Below are 27,387 nucleotides of genomic sequence, written 5' to 3'. Positions count from 1 at the left end.
TGATTGATTTTCGGATCTTAAACCATCCTTGTGCCCCTGGAATGAATCCAACTTGGTCGTGGTGAATTATCTTATGGATACATTGTTGGATTCTGATAGCTAAAATTTTATTGAGGATTTTTGCATCAGTGTTCATTAGGGAGATTGGCCTATAGTTTTACTTTTTTGTGTTGTCCTTATTCGGTTTTGGTATTAGTGTAATATTGGCTTCATAGAACGTGTTTGGTATTGTCCCTTCCTTCTCAATTTTTTGGAAGAGTTTGTGAAGGATAGGCACTAATTCGTCTCTGAATGTTTGGTAGAATTCATTTGTAAATCCATCAGGTCCTGGGCTTTTGTTTTTGGGGAGGTTTTTGATTACCACTTCAATTTTGTTGCTTGTAATTGGTCTGTTTAGGTGTTCTATTTCTTCTTTATCTAGCTTTGGATGATTGTGGAGTTGTAGGAATTTGTCCATATCCTCTAGATTGTTGAACTTGTTTCCATATAACTGTTCATAGTAGTTACTGATTATTCTTTTGATTTCTGCTGTGTCCGTTGTGATTTCTCCTCTTTCATTTATGATCCTGTGTATTTGTGCTTTCTCCCTTTTTTTCCTTTGTGAGCCTGGCTAGGGGTTTGTCTATTTTATTTATTTTTTCAAAGAACCAGCTCTTGGTTTCATTGATCTTTTGGATTGTTTTTTTAGTTTCAATTTCATTTATTTCTGCTTTGGTTTTTATTATTTCTTTTCTTCTACTGGTTTTGGGGTTTTTTTGTTGTTCTTTTTCTAGATGTTTGAGCTTCGAGATTAGGTTGTTTCTTTGAGTTCTTTCTTGTTTTTTGATGTGAGCTTCTATTGCTATATATTTTCCTCTTATTACTGCTTTTGCTGCATCCCATACATTTAGGATATTGGTGTCTTCCTTGTCATTCAATTCAAAGAATTTTTTAATTTCTTCTTTGATCTCCTCGTTAGTCCAGTGGTCTTCCAGTAATGTGGCTTTTAATCTCCTTGAGGTAGGATAGTTCCTTGCCTTCTTTTTATGATTATTTCTAGTTTGATGCCTTCATGGTCAGAAAAGATGGTTGGTATGATTTCAATCTTGGTGTATCTGTTGATGTTTGTCTTGTGCCCCAGTATGTGATCGATCCTAGAGAATGATCCGTGTGCGCTTGAGAAAAATGTGTACTCCGTTTTTTTTTGGGTTTAGTGTTCTATAGATGTCTGTTAAGCCCAAATGCTCTAGGTTCTTATTTAGAGCTTTAGTTTCTTTACTTATTTTTTGTCTTGTTGATCTATCCATTGTTGACAGTGGTGTATTGAAGTCTCCCACTACGTATGTGTTTTCTCTGATGTCTGTTTTCAGAGAGGACAACAGTTGTCTGATATATTTTGGTGCTCTTTCGTTTGGTGAGTATATGTTAATGAGTGTTATTTCTTCTTGAAGTATTGTCCCCTTAATCATAATGTAGTGACCATTGGGGTCTCTTTTTATTTTTTTGAGTTTGAAGTCTGTTTTATCTGATATAAGTATAGCTGTTCCTGCTTTCTTTTTTTGGCCCATTTGCTTGTAGGATTGTTTTCCATCCTTTGACTTTGAGCCTATTTTTATCTTTTGTAGCTAAATGTGTTTCCTGGAGACAGCAAAAGGTTGGGTTTTGTTTCTTAATCCAGGCTGCAACTCTGTGTCTTTTTATTGAAGAGTTTAGTCCATTTACATTTAGAGTTAATATTGATATGTTAGTATCTGTATTTGCCATTATGTTTGTCTTTCCTTTGATTTTATTTATTTATTCTTTTAATAACTTTTTTTTTTTTTTTTGGTCTTCTTTCGTTGTTATTCGTCCCTCTGAGGTTCTGGCTTTAGGATTCCTTGTAGTATTTTTTGGAGTGGGGGTTTAGTCGTAATGGAATTCCGGAGTTTCTCTTTGTCTGGGAAGGTCCATATTCTTTCTTCATGGAGGAAAGAGAGCTTTGCGGGATAGAGTATTCTTGGTTGGCATCTGTTTTCTTGGAGTCTGTTGACTATATCCCTCCACTCTCTCCTTGCCTGTAGTGTTTCTTCAGAGAAGTCTGATGTCAGCCTGATTGGTTTTCCTTTGAATGTTATCTGTTTCTTCCCTCTTGTCAGCTTCATTATTTTTTCCTTGTCCTGGATTCTTGGGAGCTTTACTATTATGTGTCTTGCTGTGTTTTTCCTTTCGTCGTGGAAGTTTGGTGTTCTTCTTGCTTCTTGTATATCAATTTTCAGCTCCTTTTTCGCATTTGGGAAGTTCTCTTCAATTATATCCATGAATATTTTCTCTGTTCCTACATCTCTCTCCTCTCCTTCTGGAATTCCTATAACTCTTATATTTCCTTTCCTCATGGAGTCAGATAGTTCCCGAAGTCTTTCTTCATTCTTTTTCCTTCATACTTCTCTTTCCTTTTCTGTTTTGGTTCTTTTTATTTCTGTGTCTTCAAGATTACTTATTCGTTCTTCCATTTCATCTATTCTGCTTTCATTGCTTTTCCCAGAGTTCTTTAGTTCCTCCATTAATTCTTTGATCTCCTGCATTTCTTTTACTTCCCTCTTTAGGGACTCAATTTCCTTCTTCTGATCTATTACTTTTTTAATCATGGCAATTTTAAATTCTCTTTCTGGAAGGCTCAGAAGTTCTTCCAAGTTGCTGTCCTTGCAATCTGGGGAGTGGTTTTCTTTTTGTGGTGTGCTTCTTTCCTGAGGAGTTGTTAGGTTGAGTGTGGTTCTTCTACTCCCTACTGTCTGTTTTCTAATTTGTCGTATGCGTTGGGACACTGTGTTGCTCGGACTGACTGGCATCTTGGGTGAACTTCTCCGCTCCCCTCTGGCTTTTCCAGGAGCCATCTCTGTCTTCTGGGGGAGGTTTCTGCTGGTTTTAGGCAGTTTTTACTGAAGAAATGTCCCTGTTCTAAAATGGCGAAGCGGGATGCAGTCCCTGCGCCTCCGGTTTCAGGCACACTCTTCTGCACACCCGGTCTGCCCCGGACGTGGGTGCCTGCTCCCTCTGTGGGCTCAGACTGCTGGTCGGAAGGGGCCTGGCGTGGGCTAACTTCCCGGCTGGCCACTGGGTCCTCCAGAAGCCTTCTGCCCTTTTCAAGCAGTCTTAAGAAATTTCCTGTTCTATGGGGTATTAGTGTCTTTTTTTTCCTGGTCGCTAGGTGGCGCCAGAGATCTCTCCTATTGTCCTTGGGGGGCTGTTTTTCGTCTCCCCCCACCCCGTGGGACAGGGAACAGAGCGGGAATGGTTGGCTACACCTCAACAGCTTTGGGGTGTTGTGTCTGCCTTGTGCCCCACCGTCATGGAGAACCCACGCCCCGAATTTTCGTGCCCCTGGTCTCAGTTCAAAGCCCTCAGTTCCAGGACGCGGGCTGTAGCCCAGTTCAGTGGCTCAGGAATGGCGCCTTTTGCACCGCTCCCGTGCCTGGGCGCCTGGTTCTTGCTTACTCAGGGAGGGACCTTCACCTCAGTGAGGACCTCCGCGCGTCTCCCCGCAAGCCTAGGTCGCAGGCACGGGGACCTGGGCAGCCGTGATCCCGGTCTGCACTTGCTTTTCAAGCACGCCAAGCACGCTGCTTTTCCGCTCAAGCTTACCAGCAGCCCGGGCTGTGTGCGCGTCTCCCGGGGTCTTTGTTCTTCTCTAATGGCGCCCGGAGCCGTTCGCTCACTGCCGCGGCGAATCCTGCAGGGTTCGCCTCAGCTCCCGTTCACGGGGTGTGGTGGCTACAATAGTTCCTTTCCACTCACAGTCCCGCTTGTTGTGTCGTTTGTTCTTGTTGGCCGTTTTGGTTTGTTGTTTTCCTCCTCTCTGCGGGTCGGAGAGTGCCGCCTCTGTGGGCGGGGGAGGGGAGCAGGGTTCTGCGCTTCCCTCCCTTCTAGTCCTCTTTTATGGCCACTTTCTTCTTCGGGTAGTTTGCTGGAGTCACCTGTTTATCTTCCGTGTCCCAGTTCTCACTGGGACCTGCCGCTTTTCCTCCCTATTAACTTTTTTTTAATGGGAGATCTTACTTGCAGTGTCTCCTCGCCGCCATGTTGCTCGCCCCACCCCCCAGTTATCAACTTCTGAACTCTTAACCAGAGCTGCTTCTGAACTTTATCAAGACTTCAATGAACTCCTGAAAATATTGAGTCTATCCTATTGAATCAACTCTTTAATCTTTATTCCAGTAATTTGACCTTGGAAAAACCATTTATCTTTTCTGAAGTTTGGTTTCATTTGTTTACTAAAAAACAGAGAGGCTATTATTACCTGTAATTGATATGTTATTGATTGACAGATTAAGTTTTCCCATTTCTGGACATATACTTTAAATTATCTGAAAGGATAAATAATAATTTTTAAATAATGCATTTTACACATATATTCTTACAGTTAACATAGTCATAAGACATACACATAGACAATAAGACCCATAGAAACAGACTGACCTGGATTGTATTCTGGAAACTTTACTTGATACATGTGTAACATTGACAAATTTGTTTTAAATTCTGAGTCTCCATTTCCTCAAGCATGAGATGATGATAATAATACTTGCCTTGAATATTTTTTTTTATAGATTTTTTTTTATAGAGGCATGTTATTTATTTATTTATTTGTTTGTTTGTTTGTTTATACATGCACTGGGTACAGTCAGAAGCGCGGGAGGGTGAGAGAATTCACCAGAGCCAGAGCGGGGAGCAGAGCAGGCAGAAGAACCGAAGCACACTGCTGAGGGGAGCAGCGGGCAGCAGGAGAGGTCTGCATGCCATGCGGGACCCTCCTCTTGTGGCGGGGGAGCAGCCGGGGATCGAACCGGCACCGCAGAGGCCGCGGGCAGCTTCGCAACCCAGCGCTCAACCGCTGCGCCACCGGGGAGGCCCTGCCTTGAATATTTTTAGCATGCTAAAATGAGTGCATATAGTGCATAGCAGAGGACCTAGAAAAGAGCTGTAGTAATAGCCATAGCTCTTAACCTTTGGGGATTAAAAGTCCATATTTTTGTAAGTTTGCTGTTTTTCATATCCCAGATAATATAGTTTTAATGAATTGAGAGTCTGTGACCTTGCAGATTTATTTTAGTTTAAAGAAATTTCCATGGGTAATCCTATCTTATTTCTTTGCCCTTGGGTCAAACTGATTTTAAAATACTGTACATATTTGGAAGCTGCATCCTGAAAACCTTTAAAAGAATACCTATTAAAGTTGGATAAAAGAAATATAAATGTCAAGACTATTATGTTTTAACAGTATTTGAAAATTCTGACCACTGAAAGATAACATGAAACAGAATAAGAGATATAACAGAGTAAGATTGAGTTTTTTGGGGGAAACTCAAGGGATTGGCCTGATAGAAGACAAGTATAAAAAAATCAGTTCCTTATTGAACTACTCAAAAAAAGAATATAATTTTAAATATCCCATTCATAACAGCAGCAAAAACACAGCACACATATGAATAATTCTAATAGTATTTTTGGAGAATATAGATAGAAAAAACCACAAAATTTTACTGATGTCAAAGTCTACTTGAATGCATGGTGATATAGTTCGGATTCTAGCTTATGAAATATAAAATTGAAAAAACTATTATAATAATTTAATATGTAATACAGTTCATCATACCTTAAATACTAAAACATTTGAAAATAACAAAAAAATTACTTGGTTAGAATAATAAATGAATGAAAAGAGTGTTGCTATTTGTTTAAAATGTAAAACAGCAAGGGGGCTACTTGCCTTACTATAAGTTATTAAGCATTAAAAAAGCTGCAGCAATTAAAAAAATTACCCAGTTCCTGGGCAAGAATTGACTAACAGGTCAATAAAATGGAAAGCTTTGAAATTAACATTAGTAAATAACTAATGTCAGATAGGATGAAGGGAACAATCAAAGAAAGGACAGAGAAATAATTCTCAATATGATATACAGAAAATTCACAGTTTGCTGAAAAATCAAATTAGAGCCATTTCATATTAGACTAAAGTTATTTGTTGTTGTTTTTTTTTTTAAGATTTATTTATTTATTTATACAAGCACTGGGTACAGTCAGAAACGCGGGAGGGTGAGAGAATTCACCAGAGCTGGAGCAAGGAACAGAACAGGCAGACTGACGAAGTACACTGCTAAGGGGAGCAGCGGGCGGCAGGAGAGGTCTGTGAGCCATGTGGGACCCTAGCTGGCGGCCTGGGATCAAACTGGCGCTGTAGAGGTTGCGGGCAGCTTCGCAGCCCAGCGCTCAACCGCTGCACCACCAGGGGAGGCCCTAAAGTTATTAAAGACAATAGGCTCTAAGAATTGCCAGAAGTCAAGGACCAACTGCATCACTTACTAGTCATGCAACTATGGATGTGTGAATCAATAATAGTGAACTTTAGTTTTCTTACATATAAAAAGTACAGTAATAGTTATCGTCTAATAGCTATTAATGTAAGTAGTTGTCATCAGATGGTTACAAGGATTGAATTGATAAAAATGCATGTGGAGAATTTAATATATTTTTTGAAAAATAGTTCTCATTAAATAAACATCAATTTCTACTACCAACCACCAAGTTAGTTATGGATGTATTCACAGGCTAATATAAAAACATAAAATAGACTCATATGAACTTGGTCTTGATTTTGAAAGGAGCTTCCTAATCATACTCATGATTAAAAAATTTACAAAAAGGCAGAGTTGATTACACAAGAACTTTTAATATTATTTTTAAATGCTAAAAATTAAAAAATCACAAATATTAAGTTATTATACTACAGTTGTTGTATGACAGCTTAAACTTTAGATAACTCTTACAGATCAATATAAAATCACCTTCTTAAATTATTCATAATTTAAAAAATCAATATTTTCAACAATGTAAATAATAATATGAATGGGCATTAGATGAGGGGAAAAAATGTGGCAATACTCCAGGTGACAAGAGAGCGGGAAGATGCTCACTGGAGGATACTATTGGACAGGATTTATATCATGTAACATTTTGGAATACAATTTGGCAACACTTAATAGAAATCTCAAAATGTTACCACTTTTAGTTTTATTCTAGGAATTCATCCTAGAGAAATAATCAGAAAAGCAAATAAACATTTTTGTGAACTTGTTTATCATAATGTTTTTTATCATAGTTGACACATCCTTGAGAAGGAATGTCATACAACTAAAAGAAACCATATCTTTGAGGTATAGTAAATGGCAGTCTAATTTTTAGCAATATTGGCTGCAACATTGTGCAGATTAGATCTCTTGTCTACATTTATCACTACATTTGTATCTGTGTGCCAATATATAAAAAGAAATTCATGAATATTTTAGAATATAGGTAGATAACAGAATTACAGGTAAATGTTATTAAAAAAACATTTTTATTTATTTATTTATTTTAGATTTTTTTTAAATTATTATTTATTTATTTATACAAGCACTGGGTACAGTCAGAAGCTCGGGAGGGTGAGAGAATTCACCAGAGCCAAAGCGGGGAGCAGAGCAGGCAGAAGGACTGAAGTACACTGCTGAGGGGAGCAGTGGGCAGCAGGAGAGGTCTGCGCACCATGTGGGACCCTCGCCTGGCAGCCGGGGATCAAACCGGTGCTGAGGAGGCTGCGGGCAGCTTCGCAACCCAGCGCTCAACCGCTGCGCCACCGGGGAGGCCCAAATCTTATTTTTTAATGTTGTATATTTTTAGGTTTTCTACACTAACTAGCAACATTTTTTCCATTTCAGAAAATGCTACTAATAGTTGAAATATAGATTATATTCAGTTTTTCTACTTTTTAGAAGGTAGTAGTTTACAGGTGAAGCAGCAACTTCAGTTTATGGGATTCATTGTAGTTAGTCAATTTGGCATGAATTTCAATATGAATTTAACCTTTGGAAAATTGATAATAGACTTTCTCTTTATTTTATTTGCATAACTTGTGAGTAAAGAACAAAACTGATGCTATGTAATGGCTCTCAGCCCTTTCAGAGGCAAGGAGAAATATGGGTCTTGGTATATGTTATTTTCTTCATGGAAACTTACCAAAATCCCTGATTTATTTCAATTGCAGGAGTGACAGGCAATAGCATTTTATTGTCTCTGTCACACAGTTTGGCATTTGATTACATTCAGTTTAACACTTTATAATACACAGTCTTTGAAATTTCTTCCTCTTATGAACTCTCAAAGCATTTTATCTTTTTACTCATTTTTAACACATTTTATTCCATCAACAATTTTCTATGAATTGGTCATATTTGATCTTGAATTTTATTTTAACTCTTCTACCAGAATATAAAGCCCTTGAAGTCAGGAACTGTGTCTTACTCACTTCTGTATTCCCTGTATCATGCCCAGAATGTCTTGCAAATGAAGGTAGTATCTTGTTACATGAATTATTGAATGAATAATAAATAAATGATATATTTATTTTCTATACATCCCAAATTATTATTCTTCTTCCTAACAAGATTAAAAGCATCAGAAAGCAAAGCCTATGCTGTCACATACTCTTTTGTGCCTAGTTCTTGCTAATAAGCAGCTGTTGCCTACTTAGATAAACTGTTTGATCTGCTGGGTTTTAAAGTAATTTGGATGAAAACATCTGATTGTGGCTTATTAATACAGCTATTGTTTAACTGTAATGGTTAATGGTTTACTTAAATATTTTGGTTTACTTGAGGATAATGGTTTACTTAAATATTTTAATTTCACTTGTAGTTTACAAATTTATAACAAGGGGCAAAGCTACCCCACTTCCATGGATTTGATAGACACCTACAATTTGGCAGGCACCACTGTAGCCAATGAATTAAAAAAAAGGGAAATCCCTGCCTTCAAAAGCTTGCATTCTAATGAGGTTGGTGGGAGAAAAAAATTTAAATAAGTGAAATATTATGTTAGGTGCTGGTAAATACAATGTTGAAAATGAGAGAACAACCAAAATAAAAGCCTTCATCAAAAAAGTGTTGTTTTAGTAAAGATTTGAAGGAAGGTAGGGACCATGTGAGGGAAGGATATTTGGGAATTTGGATTCCAGGCAGTGTAGAGCAAGTGATGAAACCCAGGGAGGAAGTGTACTTGCTTTCTTTAAAGCCCAAGAACCAAAACAATGAACAATTACGAGGTCAGCACCATAAGGGTAAAACTAGTCCCTGACTTTGCAAAGTTGTAATGAGTATGAACTTCAATGGAAAGCACTTCATATAATGCCTTGCATATAATAAGTATGTGATAAAAGTTATATATTATCATTATGTGAATTATATAAGATAGCTTTTAAAACACTGCCAGAAAAAAAATCACAAATTAATATTGTCTTTTGAGGGTGAAAACTAGGGGATGTCTCTACCACATGTTCCAGTCAAGACTACCAGACTTGAATGCAGTAAGTCGAATTGCATAAAAATTTTCCATATATTCTTATTTATGATGGATGACTTTGTATTCATATTTTTAAACCAATTAAAAAGGCAGTCTGCAGCGCTTCAGTGAATGAACTGAGGGGATTTAAATTTGTCCTATCCAAATGCTTGGAGATATCCGGCAACAGATTGATCAGCAGGTTTCCATGCAAAGTTACAGCACATCGATGCAGGCCTTCCTGCTCAGAACCAGTCGTTCTGCACTCCCTTGGTGAAGGTGATTGTAGCTCTCATAGACATTAGGTCTTGCAGGCATTCTCAACATGAGCCAAGTTCCCCTAATGGATGTGCTGGAAAGAGCTCACTGTTACCGAGTCAAGAATGTAATTTGAACTGTGCCGACAGGAAACAAATTGATCATTTTGGCCCACATTCCTAAATCTGAAGCAGGCCTTATCCATCAGGGAAGACTTTTCAACCAGATGTAGTTGAATTCCCAAATATTCCTGGACATGAAGTCCTAATTTAGATTTCCTGTTTACCCCTTGATTGTACCTTCATTTAGTATCTATGCCTTTTTTAAAAGCTCAATGTAAAGTGAGGTGAAATTTTAATATGTGTTGTTTCATGCATGTATCTTTTGTTTTCTAGGTGGAAAAAAATAAACACCTTTAATCATTCTGCGGGCCTCTTAGAATAGTCTGTCTGCCTAAAATTGCTGAGATTAATAGAGTATATACTTTGAAAACTTTGTTTCCTAAGCAGCAGCAGAAAATAGATTAAAAATCAACTTCTGAAATCAAAATTAAGGGCCATAGTTAAGTCTGTTTATATACTGAAATCAAACTAAATAAAATGAAAGAAACACAAAATTAAATGGTTTTCTTTAATTCTTTATTGATCTTCTTGCAGTGCAGGACAGATACAAATTTATACCCAAAATACATTGCTAATACTTTCACTGTTACTAAAAATTAGATGGTGTCAGAATTGGACAGGTGTGAAAATTTCATGGGGAAGATGGCTGTAGGTGAGAGGAAAGTAAAAAAAAAAAAAACAGTTTGAGATAGAATTATAAAAGGAAATGGAAGTTTTTTTCTAAATTGTCCTACTTTCTGCTTCTTTTCTTCATTATTTTATGCTTCTCCTTTTTCCGAAGTTGTTTTTTTAACCTCATCCCCTTTTGAATGTAACCAAATGCATTAAAGTGTTCCATGGTGTCTTTCATGCTTTGAAGAGTTTTCCTGAGGTATAATTGACACACTATATTAACTGCACATATTTAAAGCTGATATATTCTGACATCACCATAATCAAGATAATGGACATTTCTGTCATTGTCTAGTTTCCTTGTGCCCTTTGTTAAACCTTCCCTCCTCTCACCCACTCTGTCATCAGTTCAACAATTGATGTGATTTCTGTCACTACAGATGTGTTTACATCTTCTAGAATGGTATGTAAATGGAATCATACACGATGTGTTCTTCTTTGTCTGATTTATTTTACTCAGTCAGATTATTTTGGGATCCATCCATGCTGCTTGCTCATATCAATAGTTCATTCCTTTTTATTGCTGGGTAGTATTTCATTTTATGTATAGATCACAGTTTATTTATTCATCTGTTGATGGATGTTTTTGTTTTTTTGCCAGTTTTTGCCTATTATAAATAAAGCTTCTATGAAGTATGTATACAATCTTTGAATGAACATATGTTTTCATTCCTCTTGGGTAAATGCCCAGGAGTGGTATTGTTGGGTCATGGTATAAATTCATGCTTATCTTTTTAAGTAACTGCCAAACTTTTCCAAAGTGTTTGCACTATTTCTTATTCCCAAAGAGACTGTTTAATTCCACATTTATACATATTTCTTTCTCTGGCTGGCCATTTTTCCGAGTTCAGTTGGTAGTAAGAACATATCTCTTTTCTCTAGATTACGACCACCCTCACTGAGAAGATCACTTCCAAATTTCTGTCCCTACTTATCATATTCCTCTGAAACATTAGCCCCGTATTTCTTCCTTTTAATTAGGTACCTTTTACTTAGTATTTACATGAGGCTAACTACTTGTATAAGACTAATCTTCTCAAATTTTCTTCCCCTCAGGAGAGTGTAGGGAAAAATACTCTCTCTCCTGACATGCTGTAGGACTCTTGTGAATGAAACTTTTCCTAAACTCTTTTCAGTGCATCTGAGACATTTTGGAACTTCCACCTATTATTCATTAAATACTATGAAAGACATTAAGGAAAATAACGAGAGGAACTAAGAAGAGGGGGAGGCTATCCCCAATGCAGTCAGCATGCTCACAGGCGCCACAGATACTACCCCAAGGACAAAAAGACAGATGCCCCGCGTCCTTTGTGATTGGGGGTGAAGATTCCAAGTCCGACCTGGGCTGCCATTCACACTGTGCCACTGTTAATTGAGTGACTTCCAGTAAGTTACGTATTATTATCTCTGAGTCTAGAGAAATTAATGAATAGTAAATAGAGTTATTTGGAGAGTAACTTAGAGAACAAGATAACTAGTGATTTGACTCATACTTAAAACTTGATAAATGTTAGATATCATAAGCATTTAAATAACATAAAACATAATATCCACAATACAAGCTTCAAATATCTCTGTATCTTGACTCCAGCAATCTTTTGACACCACCTCATCTTATATTTCATCATCCTATCATCTTTTTTCTGGTTCTCGATTCTCCCCTAACCTTACTATCTTTTCTACCCAGCTTAAATCATATGGAAAATTAATTATAATCACTTCATTGCATAGATTTTCAACTTTCTTGTTTTTTTTTTTGTTGTTGTTATTCATGGCTTCCATGGAATTCCCAATTTTGAAAGAAACTGTATAGTGAATTGATAACAATCAATGTTGAAATGCTTAAGGTCTTGGTCATTTTCCACCACCTCTGTCACTGATAATGCTTTATTTTTTTTTAAAGATTTATTTATTTATGCATATGAAGAGGTGCAGGGGGTGAGAGAATTCATCAGAGACAGAGTGGGGAGCAGAACAGGCAGATCGACTGAAACACACTGCTGAGGGGAGCAGTAGGCAAGTCAGGAGAGGTCTGCTGTGCCATGTGAGTAGCTCCCTGGCGGGGCTCGAACTCATGCTGCAGTGGCTGCGGATAGCTTCATAGGTTGCATCTTAACCCCTTGCGCCACCAGAGAGGCCCGGAAAGTGGTCTTGTATACATTATCTTACTTCTTAGAAATTTAACCTCCTGGTTGGTAAAAGGTAATATTACCTGACTCAGCATTTTTAGTTGATTAAATGAGATGTGTTTCCTAATAGTTTTAAAATATTAATATTTAATTTTAACTTAAATTAGAGCAAAATAAATCTAGAATAAAAATGGTCATTTTTTTTTTCATTAGCAAATGGCAAGTTTATTAAGGAAAAAGAAAAAGAAACACTTGTGTAAACACAGGTAGGCAGGAGAGCTGCTCAATTATTTTTTCAATTACACTTCTAAAATTATTTATGGTTTTTATTTTACTTTTTAATTTTGTTAACACTATTCTCTTACGATTGTCTTACTAATGTGTTACTTATTACTTATGGACAATGAGCCTTATTTTTTATTTATTCTGTTAATAAATTCTCTTTTAAAATAAATCTACTTATGTAAAAGAATATCAAATTAAATACAAAAATAAAGTAGGTAAATATAGTAAAAACCAGATGACATTAGATTAAGACTGACTTAGAGATTCAGGTATGTTAGTGGGGAAAATGCTTTATGTATCTTTAAGGAAAAAATATGCTTTAATCTAAAATTGCTTATCGTAAAGTAGCAGACATTAAGGAGAACTCCTTCGCATTTCTCTCAGCCACAAAGGATGTAATGTGGTATTCTATCACACCTTTTTTTTTACATGCAAATAATCTTTATATTGGAGATAGGTCGCAATAAATATCATAATATTTTCAGTGACACAATCCTCAAATGACACTTGCCCTGAGGATTTCACCAGTGGTTGATTCTGTTTTACACAGGTGGAAATGAATAGTTTATAGGTTTTCCGTAGTTTGGTCTCACTTTTAAGGAAACCAAAGGAAGTTTATTTACTTAGGATTATGGCATTATTTATTAAATTTTGTAAAAGAGACTCTGGTAACCTCAACTCTGTCATCAGATTTCCAGGATTTGTTTTGGTTTAGTTTGATCTCTTCCTTTGCTTTCTCTGTATCCCACAGGTAAGTGAAATCATTCAGTACATGTCTTTCTATTTCTGACATATTTTGCTTAACAAAATCCCCTGCAGTTTCATCCATGTTGTTATGACTGGCAAAGTTTCATCTTCTATTTTCTTTTAAGAGCTAAGTAGTATTTGTGTATGTTTGTGAGTGTGTGTACATACAAACCATATCTTCTTAATCTTCTCATCTGTCAATGGTGACTCTATGTTGTTGTTATCATATGTTGATTATTATCAATAGTGCTGTAATGGATGTATTAGTGGATATATCACTTCAAATTAGTGCTTTTTTATTCTTCTGGTAGATACCAAGGAATAAAATGCTGGGTAATATGGTAGATCTATTATTAATATTTTGAGAAACCTCCATACTGTTTTCCGTATTGACTGGCTCAATTTTTTTTTCTTTTTCATTTTTTTTCTGTTTTTTACATTTTCTTTTTTTTTAAAGATTTATTTATTTATGCATACAAGAACTGGGGTATAGACCAGAGGTGCGGGGGTAAGAGGATTCACCAGAGACAAAGTGGGGAACAGAACAGGTAGACTGACGAAATTCACTGCTGAGGGGAGCAGTGGGCAAGGCAGGAGAGGTCTGTTGCGCCATGTGGGTTGCTCCCTGGCTGGCTGGGATGGAACTTGTGCTGCAGAGGCTGTGGATCGTTTCATAGTGCTGTGCTTAATCCCTTGCGCCACCAGGGAGGCCCACAGTGTACATTTTCAAAGTGGATGATGAAGTTTCCTTTTTCTCCACACCCTCACTAAAACTTTTTGTTTTGGTTTTTTGAGTCATCCTCATTGGTGTGAGATGGTGTCTCATTGTGGTTTGGGTTTGCATTTCCCTGGTGACAATGGGTGATAAGCATTTTTTTTTTTTCATGTGTCTGTTGGCTGCTTGTATGTCTTCTTTGGAGAAAACTGGAGAGTAACATGCAAAAGAATGAAACTAAACCACTATCTTGCACCATGCACAAAAATAACTCAAAATAGATTACAGACTTGGATGTAAGACTGGGAATGTAGAAGAAAGACATAGAAGAAAACACAAGCAAAATAGCATGGTGTTGGAACTGTCTTTGGGGACGTGGCTATAACAGCCAGAGAAATGAAGGCAAAAATAAACATAAAGGGATTTCACACATCAGAAGAACTGTCATTTAAGTGAAAAGGTGCCCTACTAAATTGGATAAAATATTTGCAGATGCATGGACAAAGGACTAATATCCAAGATCTACAAAGAATACATAACTTAACTAAAAGTAAACAATCAAAAAATGGACAGAATAGCTAAACAGACACATACAATAGCTAAACAGAAAACATAGAAGTACTTTGAATGCTTTTTACGGTGATTTTGATTTATCTCTTAAATATGGATATGAGTATGAGGTAAAAATAAAAATAGAGGGATATAATAAGTGCTTAATGTGTGTCTATATCATGCCTCCCTTTCTCTTCTCAGGAGTATGAAACAGTCTAGTTCAAGTGATATGCTCGTTCATTTGTTCGCTCTTTCAACAAATAAATCTTAAATTATTCAAATATATTTATCCAGTGCCTGCCATGTGCAAAGACTATGGAGATCTCTGAGGATACAAAATAAATAAGGCATGGGAGTTTTCTTGAATTGTTCATAGCCATTTAGGGGAAACATTTAAGTTCAATGTAATCAAAAATAAATGTAATGAGCTAACCCTGCAATATTTACCAAGAAAAATGGAATCATAGAAAATATTGGGACTTTCTAGTGGGATTAGGAAAGGTTTTGAGGAGAATAATTGAGCAAATTTTCAAAAAAACGTGTAAGGATATATCACATGTAGATTGGCAGGGAACAGGAAGTTACTGGAGAGGCAGAGCTACAAGTAGAGAAAATAGCATGTGCAAAATCACCATTACATAGGCTATGCCAGGGAAACAGAAAATACTTTTGTGAAGATTCAAAAAATGGCGTGGCAAAACTACATGTTCAACAAAAAAAAAAATGGACATTGTGCTTAACAGATCATTGCCTTACAGATCACTTCTTAGGTCATAAATCTCATGGACTAATAGATTATTTAAACTTACGGCCAATTTAGAAATTGATTATGTAGTTCAATACCCAGAGGTAAGACAATTGCTAAAAATAAAATTAACACTGAGTATTGACTCTCAAATTAGCTCTCCACCTCCATAAGTGGGAAAAATTCTGTAACTGTGATAATGGCCTAATTGAATTATAATTGATAATAAATCTGTATTCCAAAGGGCTCAAGTTAGATGAGTGGTACATATCTATATCTGTGGCATGTTTTATCAAGACATGAGACTTATAGAGACTGGTTTGCATACTGCTGTGAAATTATTCAACTAACCCTCCTTCATCATTGTGTTGTTTGAGGAAAACTAAAGTATGGTCTGTTCATGGCATTTTTTTTTTGTACTCTCAGTTCTTGCATGTTCCGTAGATATCCATTTTTTCTGGCTATTCACTTGATAGTCTAGTTTGCTTTTCACCTATATCCACTCAGCTCTGCATTCCTTGTGATAATCACTGCCACATGAATCTATATCTCCAGTTTTAACAAAATTTAATTATAAAAATATGGACAAATCATAACATGTATATTCAGAACTACTATGTAAGTTCAGGTTCCATTTAAGTTTTTTTTTTTTAATGAGGATATCTATAAAATCAAAAAAGGTGCTGAGAAGACTCTCAAAAAGAACTTATAAAAATATTCAGGTGGCTCAGAAAAGAGACATTTGTGAATCTGAATTTTTTTTGATTTTTGAGAAAACTTAATGAGTTTGGAAACTGACATGTTTTCTTCGCTAATGGCAGAAAGGACTTAAAAAAGAAAGTAGCCTTTCTAACAGGCTAGAGATAGTCCATCTTCTAACAGATAGAGTCTTAAAAAACATTCTGTGCTTCTTCATAATAGTGAAGACACATAGTCTGTCTAAACTAATCTTCCATGAAGATTAGCAAACGAATTAACATAAAAATGACATGTTTAATGCACTCATCCCATGTGTCAGCACTGCTCCAAATAGTTTACTTGTATAATAGTATCTCATTTGATCCTTATTATCAACACAATAGCATTATTTCTTTCTTCCCCATTTTGACTTGCTGTTACCTATCCAAGTTTGCAAATATGGACTAGTAGTCTAGCTCACCACTAACTGTAGGCAATTGTCATAAGGTACTGACTATTAAATAGCGTTTTAAATAGGTCACTTCACAGAAACTCCTGGATGAAGTATTTCACAGTAAATTTTACACATCCTATTGTCACACATGCTTATTAAGCACTTTATTATTTTTTTTTTCATTTTTTTAAAGTGTTTTTTTTTTTTTTCCATACCAGCACTGGGTACAGTCAGAAGCACGGGAGGGTGAGAGAATTCACCAGAGCCAGAGGGGAGAGTAGAGCAGGCAGACTGACGAAGTTTAAGCACTTTAAACTTATGTGCAGGTCATATAAATTCTCCAGTTTTTTGGGGGGTTACTTTAGAAGCATACAATAATATTTGTTGGATTTCTTGATCTGAACTATGGTAATACACTAGTACGGAACTCAGTGAGGACCCCTGAACTAATAATGTGGAGTTTTGAAATCCATGCAGGACAAAGAGTTCATCTTAGGATCACTAAGGAAGAGAAAGGAAATGAAAACCTTGAATAAAACTGGAAACATGAAAGTGTTCTTCTTTAAGAAAAGACATTTTAAAAATCTTCATTCATCAGCCTAGGGAAGCAGAAAAGAACTGAGTTTCTGTTATGAGTGGAAAAGGGAGAAAAAGACAATTTAACCCCTTTGCATGGAGTGGAATAGCACTAAGAAAAATATTAAAATGAAACAGTTTCTGAACTAGTGTTTCTATTATTTCTGAAGTGTTTCTATTCTGTAGCAACAGTTGCCAACTGAAGTTCCTCCAGGCTCCCCCAAGAGCTAAAATCTTACTAAAGAAGATCTGAGAGTAGAAATGTAGAATAGCATAAAGAAACTACCAGCATAAGTGGAATCAGCAGGATTAGGCTTCCAAGAATATTAGTTAACAAGAATTTCCAATGATAAAGACTAAAAATAACGGTCTTAATTTAAAAACATGACAGAGTAAGGAATAAAAATTATAATAAAAGAACAAAACACCAGAATAAAGGATTTGGTGGATTTGAAAACACATACATAGAATCTTTAGAATTTAAATATAAAGAAATTCATTAAAAATAAATACTCTGTAGAGAACTAAACCTATACATTCAAATTTATAGTAAAAATAGTAATTAGATCTGAGGATATAAGCCTGAAAGTGGCAAGGTGAAGGAAGGACAAGAATAATTAATAGGGGCCTCCCTGGTGGCCTAGGAGTTAAGTCTTAGCACTATCATCATGACAGCCTAAGTTTGATCCCCATCCAGGGAGCTAACCCACATGGCATAGCAGACTCTGCAGTCTCACCTGCTGCTCCCCTCAGCAGTGTATTCCAGTAGATCTGCCTGTTCTGCTCCCTACTCTGTCTCTGGTGAATCCTCTTACTCCCCCATACCTCTGGTCTACACATCAGTTCTATGCAAAAAAGAATAATTCATAGGAGATATATGAAGCACTGGATTGGGTCAAACGAAATGGTCCAGGAAAACATAGCAAGCTTACAGAAGGAGATAATAGAGAGAATGAGATAGTGTTCAAAAGGTTATGACAGAATATATTTATAATCAATCAGATTAAAGAACCATAATTAGTTCTAAGCAGAATGTTAATTACATTGTATTAAATCACAGTTAAAGAAAAGAAAATCTTTGAACAAATTATAGACAACACAAACCATAACTATATTTCTCAAAATAGAACAATTTTTTTTAAAGATATATTGATTTATACAAGAACAGGGGTACAGGCCAGATGTGCGGGAAGGTGAGAGGATTCACCAGAGACAGAGTGGGGAACAGAACAGGCAGACTGACCGAAATACACTGCGGAGGGGAGCAGTGGGAGAGACAGGAGAGGTCTGCTGAGCCATGTGGTTATCTCCCTGGCCGTCCGGGATAGAACCGGTGCTGCAGAGGCTGTGGACAGCTTCACAGTGCGGCACTCAACCACCTGCGCCACCAGGGAGGCCCTCAAAATAGAACAATTTAATTGACAGCATGTATTTTATCCTTTTTTAACTGAAGTAATATTGTACTATAACAATTTCAGTTGTACATCATGACATTCAACATGAATATATACTATATTCTTAATATATTCTATATTTACCACTATCCTCAAAATGTTGGGGAAAAATCATTGCTAATTTATTTTTATTATACTGATGCTTTATTTACTGATGCTGTTATTCATACTGTAAAGTGGATGTAAACAATTCAGAAAAAAATGTAAAAAAAATATTGAACATGTTTAACCATCATAGAGCTTTACAGTACAAAACATTAAAATATACACATCAGTAAGAAGACAATTTAGGCGTGCTAGGTTGTTAAAAATATATGTTAGCATTATTTAAAGTAAATTTTGATAGTTAAAAAAATCATTGTGATAATAATATGAACTGATTTGTTGAGAAATAAAGTTACTTCAAGTTATAACTAAAATACTATAATAATATAGAATATTATAAAATAATATAGAATAATTATATAGACTATAGAATAATAATAGAGAATGATAATATAGAATAAAAATATAGATATTAATAGAATGAACAATTATACAACTTTACAAAAATTAATTTTAAAGGTTATCAAATAAGTGGATGGCTTTAGCCCTTCAGATATCAATATTTATTATGAAGCATAGTGATCAAGCTATTGTGGTATTGGCACAGGTAAATAAAAATATATCAATGAGACCAGAAACAGTTCTATGCAGATTCATATAATAATTAAAGATTGATAGCTGGCCATATAGATAAGATAAAAGTAGATTCCTATGATTCCTACCTCATTCTGTTTTTTAATTGAAGACTTATTTATGAAAATAAAATATTCACATTGTTTAGAAGAAAATATAAGATATTGATGAACTTGATAGAGAAAATTTCTTAAGATACAAAAATGCACATTCATAAAGAAACACATTGATAAATTTCCATATACTTGAAAGTTTGTGCAGATTCTATATGATAAAACATGAGTGAGGTTCAGAGATGACTCGGAGACTAAGAGCAGACATTTTCAAAGCTAGCAATAAAAAAAGAATTAGTGTTCAGAATACATAAAGTACTTCTACAAATCGGTAAGAAAAAATAACCTAATTTAAAAATGGGCAAAGGTTATGATTAGAAGGAAGTTCAACTAGCCAATAAATTCATGAAAAAATGCTGTCTTATCAATAATCAAGAAAATATTCTTTAAAGCTACAAGCAACTAATATGGATATTGTTTGGGATCACTTGTCTAACTATACCACCTCATTTAGAATATTAGACTTTCAAAAACTAATAATAATGTACATTATAGGGAAATTTATAATAAAAATTATAGATGGACATATTTTCTGATCCACCAATTACATTTTGAAGTATCTACTCTAGATAACATTATATATGCTTAAAGAGAGAGGTAAAAGAATGTTCACTGAACATTGAAATAAATTATATGTGTGATGTGGTGGGGAGATTTTGACTATATCATGAAGAGTTTATTATAAAATTAATTTGAATCAAGTGTGGAAAAATGTTAACATGTATTAAATCAGGCTGGTAGGTACATGGGTGAATGTTACACTACTTTCTTATATTTCTGAGTACCTAAATAGATCATGATTAAACATTTAAAAGAAAGGACATGTAACACTAAGATATTCAAACACTAAAGAATTAGTTTGATGATTTGATGATTCTGAGAGAGAATAGAAGAGGAAGATTTAGTCTTTAGTTATCAGTAAATGGATTTAATATTTGTAGTGACTCAAAATATGTTTTTCACACTTGTCCATGACCAGGACAGAAATGTCTTCTATCTGGAACTGGTTCTGTTTGTATATACCAGTTTTGACATATGTGCAAATTTATCATGATTATTCTTCTATTGTCCATTGTCTTCTATTGTCTATTGTCTGCACAAATGCAGAGATTTAGCTTTTTTTTTTTTTTGCTTTTTATATACATTGGTACTAAGTTTAGGTATGTTTTCCAATTAGCATTTGTCATTGACATATCAAATATAAACCGAAAACAGTAACTTTCTTTCCACATTATCTTTTACACATTTTGTATTGTGCCATTCTACAGTGAAATTTATTTCTTTATGCATCTGCATCCCCAACTGTATTGTATCCCTTGAGAGGAGGGATTGTATTTTATTCCCTTGGGCTTTTCCAATGCCTGATTAATACATTTTTGTGGAAAAGTATTGCTTATCTTTTTAATCACATTAATAATGATAATGTATTCTCACTGTAGAAGATAAATGATATACAAGCATAGAGACCAACTGTAACTGTTCCTATCTTCCCCTGTCCACATCTCTGGAAGGTAACGAATATCAATATCCAGGCTTCCCTGTGAATTCAAGTTAAATAATATGTTTACTTTCCTTAACTCACATTCCAAGCAGCATATATCTTACACTATTATTAAATAGTAGACTAATATCAAAGGTTAACCAGAGGGCTATCACATATAGATCAAACAAATCAGACAAATATTTGAATGAGTTGGTTTGGTGCCTTGACTGTCTTATGTCTCAAACATGTGTTTATTTTAATGTGTTCTAAGTACCTAATCTAGATAGATTTTCAGTCTACCAGATATTAGATCTCAGGATTTAATATTTGTTCTGCTTTTATAATTATCTATAATAATTTTAGATGATTTTTGAGGGAAAATCATTCAGAAGTGAGTGAGAAAATGTAGTTGTATTATACTTAATGACTTGATTTAAACATTACATTTACCTTGAGATTCCAGAGGAGGCTCCCACGAGGTGTGTGTTGAGGCATGAACCCAAAGCTGCTTAAAAGGATTAATGTAGCAGCTCAAGCTCAGCTGCACCGGTAGACTTCTGTCATATAAGAGGCATTATAATGAAATCATAAAGGAAAAGGTCTGTCCAGGTATTGATATAAAGAAAAGAACCTGAAAAAAATACTTTTTTTTACATGACAGAGTTTCAGAAATTATTTATTTGAATCAGGAGAGCAATGGTTAGAGACTGTTATAGTTTACAATAGGCAGCTGTCACTTTTTGCTACAGGTGCGATTGCATACAGATAACTTAGGGGAGATTATTTGTATAATTATGGAAATTACTTCATTTCATTGACATGACACCCATCTTTTTAATTTTTATTTTATTTTTTTATTGAGGTAATATTACTTTACAACATTGCATATGATATAATGGTACAGGATCACACCCTTCAGGTGTATGTTACCACACCAAATCCACTACCACGGCTCCCATATCCTCCATAGTCCACTGTGCCCCCTCCACACTTTGCTCTTTCCCTATGCTTTCCCCATCTGGTAGCCTCAATTCTACATTTATATTTTTAGGGTTTGTATTTGATAGTCTCACAATTGAAAATTGGAGACTATGCCTGTATAGGCTCTTTTAGTCTTTCCAAGTTTATGCATTTTTCTACTTTGTCATAGACGCATTTGGCAAAGTATTTACATACTACCTTGTGCAAAGCATTTACGTGGCACAGGGTCAGGTCCTGACTACAGATGTCCTCCTCTGTGATCCACTTTTTTACTTCCAACTGCCAATTTAATGAACAATATTTATTATTATTTTTAAGATTTATTTATTTATGCATACAAGAACTGGGATACAGGCCAGAGTAGGAGGATTCACCAGAGACAGAATGGAGAACAGAACAGACTGACTGAAATACAATGCTGAGGGGAGCAGCAGGCAAGACAGGAGAGGTCTGCTGTGCCATGTGGGTAGCTCCCTGGCCAGCCAGAGATCGAATTTGTGCTGCAGAGGCTGCTAATAGCTTCACAGTGCTGTGTTTAACCCTTTGCACCCCCAGGAAGGCCCCTATTATTATTATTTAAGTTAAAGCATAGTAGGTAAGTCCAATCTATTTTCTAACAAATTCCATTTGTGTCATGTGTGTGAAGGTCAGTAGAAATTCAATATAAAAATAAAAACAGCCAGCAACATAATTAAACATCGAACATCTTTCCAAGTCCCAATTTTAGTGACTTAAGAAATCTTACGAAAAAAGTACAAAAATTATTTTATCATTGAGCAGTCCATTCAGAGCAAATTAACATTCTTTGATTCCCCCTAGTGTTTTGAAAGCTCAACATTTTTTCTCTTCTTTTTTTGTTTGATTTCATCTTAAAATCTTAAAACAGAAATTCATACTTGCTAATTTAGGGAGGATTTCTCACCCCCCATCCCTTATCTCTTTTGTTCTGATGACTGGATAATCTTTTAACTCAAGATGGTTTAGACAAACTTGTGTGCAGGAATAATGAATACTTTTCACATCCATGCCAATATTAGGGTAAGCTGTGGTCCTGCTGAGTAGCTCTTTGAAAACTAAGCAGGAGATATCATTTATTTATTTGTTGGATTTCTGGATTTCTGTGACTCTTTTCCTCCAAAGAGTACAGGATGTGATGTGAAGGATTTTGCACAAGGGTTGCCTAAGAGTGTCAAAAGAAAAATTAAAGGAAATTGGAATTCGTAGGAAGTGAGGACACAGAGCAAAAGAAACAATTAATGACAAAACCAAACCCTAGGTGGCAGCTAAACACATAGAAGAAGGTAGAAGGATCTGGGCTGCCCCAACAGTGCCATTGTTGACTTTTCAGAACATTGAGTCATTTTGTCACAACCTGTGCCCCTGGTGAGCACTGGCTATTTCTCTTCAATACTCACATGAAAATCTATAATGAAAATCAGACTCATAGGACAAGAAGGAGTCTTAAAACTCTTCTGCCCAATTCTCTTAATTTACAGGTGAGGTACATCAAGCTCTGAGAACACAGGCAAGCAAGTTATAAGCAAATCCAGGATTAGCATCCAGATCATTCATTCATTCAACACACATATATTGGACACATTGTGTTATATACTGCTCTAAACACCAGCGTTACCTTAAAGGCTAAAATGAACATGGATCCTATCCCACACTGCCTTGCTATACCTCCAGTTGCCTACTAGGATATCCAATATACATTACAATTCAATAGCTGATTGACTAAAAATGCAACCCTCTTTTTGTTAGTAGACATCAAGAGACTAATAATGGAAGAAAGGAGTTCTTTTCTGAGTTTCTGTGAATGTGTTGATAGTCTTTGGTCCATAGACACTCATAAGTTACTTCTGTCAGATGACCTGGAAAATATTTACTGGACTGAGTCTCTTTTTCATGTCACTGTAAGGAAGTTTACTTGCTGAGATGAGCAGGTGGTTTTTTTTTTTTTTTTTGTCTTCTAGTAGGATGGTAGGATGGGTAAAGACTTAAACATTCTCTTTCATTGGAAAAAAAAAAAAAACAAAACATTTGTCTCTTAAAATTGACTTCACCTTGAACATGGCTCATACAGTAGTCTAAACCCCAGTAAGATAATTAAAGTTGGAAACATCTAGTGATTGAATCAAATGTGAAAATTCTTCAAAGGAGTACAGTTTAAGAGCTGTAATAAATCTACCTTCCCAAAAGAGATATTACAGTCCTCCATTTGACACCAGATGTCACTGAAAGAAAATTCGAGAGTTAAAAAAAAAGTAGATTTCTTTATTTTAGTTTAAAGGTATATTTAATCCCCTCTTTATCTCTTAGCCCCCCAGGCCTAAAATCTGTGCTCATAAAAGAGACCCTGGTTGCTTTAGAGGTAGAACTAATGAGTTTGCAAACTAAGGACCTTTATCTTGGCATTTGGGGAATACATTTCATCCTGCTCACTCTGCCCTTTGTTCTGGGCCATTCTCCAAAGAAATGAAATGTTACTTTTGCAAGCTGTGGATAAGGCTGGCTGATGAGCAGAGATGCGACTTTCCTTTGACCAAATGGAGTTGAGGAGGGGGCAAGGAAAGGATGCTTCTCTCTCCAGTCACCATAAAGCCCCATATTCTCAGACGCCCAGAGAAGGGTTCAGACTCCAGGGACACCTGTTTGTGCCTGCAGGACCAGGTCCATGGTGACCCTTCCTCTCCACCGTGCCCCTGGCAGCTCCGGTATTGGCTGATTTACCTGGGAGGCTGCGTGTAGTCTTCCCGTAGCCGCTGCCGCCAGCACGTACTGTCAAGACAGAGGCAAGTCAAGCGAGGAGTGCAAACTGCCGATGCTCCAGCGGGAGGTGAGCCGCCTCTCAGACGAGTTGCCTGCGGCTTCCCTTCCTCCTGACACACATGGACTTTGGTGGCGACGGTGCTGAAGAACTGCAGGCAGATACTTAGCGGACTGGATGCTTGTGAGCTGGCTAGCAGGCAGCCCCAGCCTCACCCGGACCTCCTGCTGGCAGGATGTAAATATACCTGCAGACTGGCCAAACAGGACTGCCTCCCCCCGCCCGAGCCCTTCCTCCTCCCACCCTCTCCCTCAGCTAACCAGCATGAGAGGAACTGAGAAAGCAACAGCCTGCAAGTGACAGCTCCAGCGGAGACCGTGTGCCTGGGAGCCGAGGTGGGAAGTTGATTGTGCGGCAGCTTCATTGTGAATTCCTTCCCCTGGCTCCACGATGTTTGCCTCTATCTGGTACGCCAAGAAGCTGGGTCGCAGGTTCGTGCACAACGCCAGGAAGGCGAAATCAGAGAAGGTATGGATGAGTGGGGATGGAGATTACCTTTCCGATTTGCCAACTGCCTGCTCTGGACTGCCAGTCTGAGCACAAACGCAGTCTTTATTAGCTTGGGCTGAGAACCTGCCTGTCCCTGAGAATGTAGTCCATGCCACTTACAGAAAGGGGAACTCTTGGAGGCTAGATACTTGGGAGGGGAGTATGTGGTGAAACCATCCATCATGAGAGTGTCTTGACAGAGACTTAATGTTCTCTTAAATGACCTGGGATGAAAGCAATTGAGATACTGAAATGCTCTGTCTTCAGGCAGGGCTCTAGTAAACTTGTTGCTATACTGCATTATTTTTATTGCTAGGATCTTTTGGTTCTGGGGGAGACATTCCAAATCCCTGAGCCTTTCTCTAGTACTTGTGTCCTGCGAGCACATATTCGGGACTCTCCGGTGACACTGGCAAGACTCCACGGGGTGCTTGAGAGCGCTTCAGATCAGCAAAGCCATCACTTCAAAAGTGTTTACAATGAGCAAGAATTGTATTAATAATCGGAGAGTCATAGTGATTCAGAGAATGGTTTTTTCATTTCTTTTAGTCAGTGCTGCTAGTTGTTTTCAGAGAACCTTTGTGTGTCGGTTTACTTCATGAGTTACCTTTTCTAAGGAATTAAGATGGCCTGGAAGTTCCAGGGGCATTTCTTGCACTGCTAATTTGGTCATGTGTTTTCAAAGACACTGGCCAAGCTGTCAGATTTAGGAAATAAATAGCCAGTTTGATAGGTGTTGGAAAAACTTCCAAAGGTATGGACATTGTTGTGAAACTGAGATTTTTCTCCATTGCTCAGAGGATGCAGCTTTGGCCCCATCTCCTTTCTGTCTTAAATATGCTGATGAGCTTGACCCAGAGATGGCTTTGCTGGCTTATGACACATCTCTTCCTCCCAACTGCAACAGGCCCTTTACTTTCACTGGCTGGATGTACCTTCAGAGAAGGAATTTTGATAAACAAGAATCTAGTGATCAACAGAGACATGATTATAGCATGAAAAGAGAAAAATTCTCACTGGAGTTCTTTCTGACTTCAGGATTGTAGCCTCTTACAATGTCCATTTGTGAGGGTTGTGGAATGATGGCAGACTTGTTATTTAATGGCACTTGGCGGGGAGGAGAGGCAAGGTTGAGGTCAAACTGACCCCTCTCCTATTTTATAAAGCACAGTTAGGAGATTGCAAATCTAGTTGTCATGAACCAGCACCATGTAGTTGGATTTTGGGGGGATTGTTTTGTTTCCCAACTAATTTTTAAGGAAAAGACTTGTAAGGAGATTTTTTTATTAGAGCAAATGTTTTGAAAAAGTGCTTTCTTTTAATGAAAATTATAGGTTGTATGGTTGAGAAGATTGTCAGGGACCACAAATGGCTCTGAAAGCCATTGGGAGATAACGCCTTGTGCCAAATTAGTATTCAAAGAAAAGTTGATTCCCCCAGTGATACTTAATTCAGGCCTAGGCCCGAATGTGGAGAACAGAAGCTCTCTGAAATTCAATATATACAGCCCAGATGAATGCCAGCCCAAGAAAGCAGACTTCTGATTCTGAGTGTTGGATGTAGCTAGTAAGGGGCCTCGGATACCTCACTTTCATTTCTGTGATGGCTAATGCTTAGAAAAAGCAAGATAAAACCATATCTAGGGTGAAGGACTTAAATTTCTTTATTTATCTTACTCAGAGAGTAAGGAAATCAGCATTAGGGTACTGAAGTTTTGCTCTTTGAGTAATAATGACCTAGGGAAGAGTATTAGCTCTAATACCTTTGTGGTAGCCAGGGAAGCTAGCAGGAGTTCATTTTGAACACTAGGTGATGATAACTAACGTGAAAATAGCATCTCAGTTTTTTCCATGGAATTTGTATTCATAGGATTTCTGGAATAAATTAAAAGATGTGTTTCCTTGAACAATGAAGGCCTCAGTCAATTCTTGGTAAATGGAAATAGTTTATTCTGTGTACCCAATTTTATCACATGGTCTATTAGAGCAATTATTGTGAATTAATAATCTGTCTAATAAGTTTAGTAATATACTTAGTTGAGCAGACAGTTAAAAATGATATAGCAAGTTGAATAAATTCATATAAAATGCTAATATAAC

General features: G+C 36.6%; 1 protein-coding gene across 8 annotated transcripts in view; it reads left to right on the top strand.

The window, feature by feature from the left end:
• DLG2 (discs large MAGUK scaffold protein 2) overlaps positions 1–27,387 on the top strand; it is a gene marked incomplete at both ends in the record, with an annotated part of 1,956,162 nt that overhangs the window by 1,043,461 nt on the left and 885,314 nt on the right. Inside the window, one exon of one of the 8 annotated variants that reach the window (XM_084247144.1) lies at positions 24,930–25,267. The exons of the other annotated variants lie outside the window; for them this stretch is intronic. Coding sequence (XP_084103270.1) covers positions 25,190–25,267 — 78 coding nt within the window. Of the gene's footprint in view, positions 1–24,929; positions 25,268–27,387 lie in introns of those variants that run through there. 8 annotated transcript variants of the gene reach the window in all.

The sequence above is a fragment of the Talpa europaea genome (assembly GCF_964194135.1).
Source record: "Talpa europaea genome assembly, chromosome: 1".
NCBI lineage: Eukaryota > Metazoa > Chordata > Mammalia > Eulipotyphla > Talpidae > Talpa > Talpa europaea.
The sequence above is the reverse complement of the archived record's forward strand: the minus strand, read 5'-3'. Positions and strand labels throughout refer to the sequence as shown.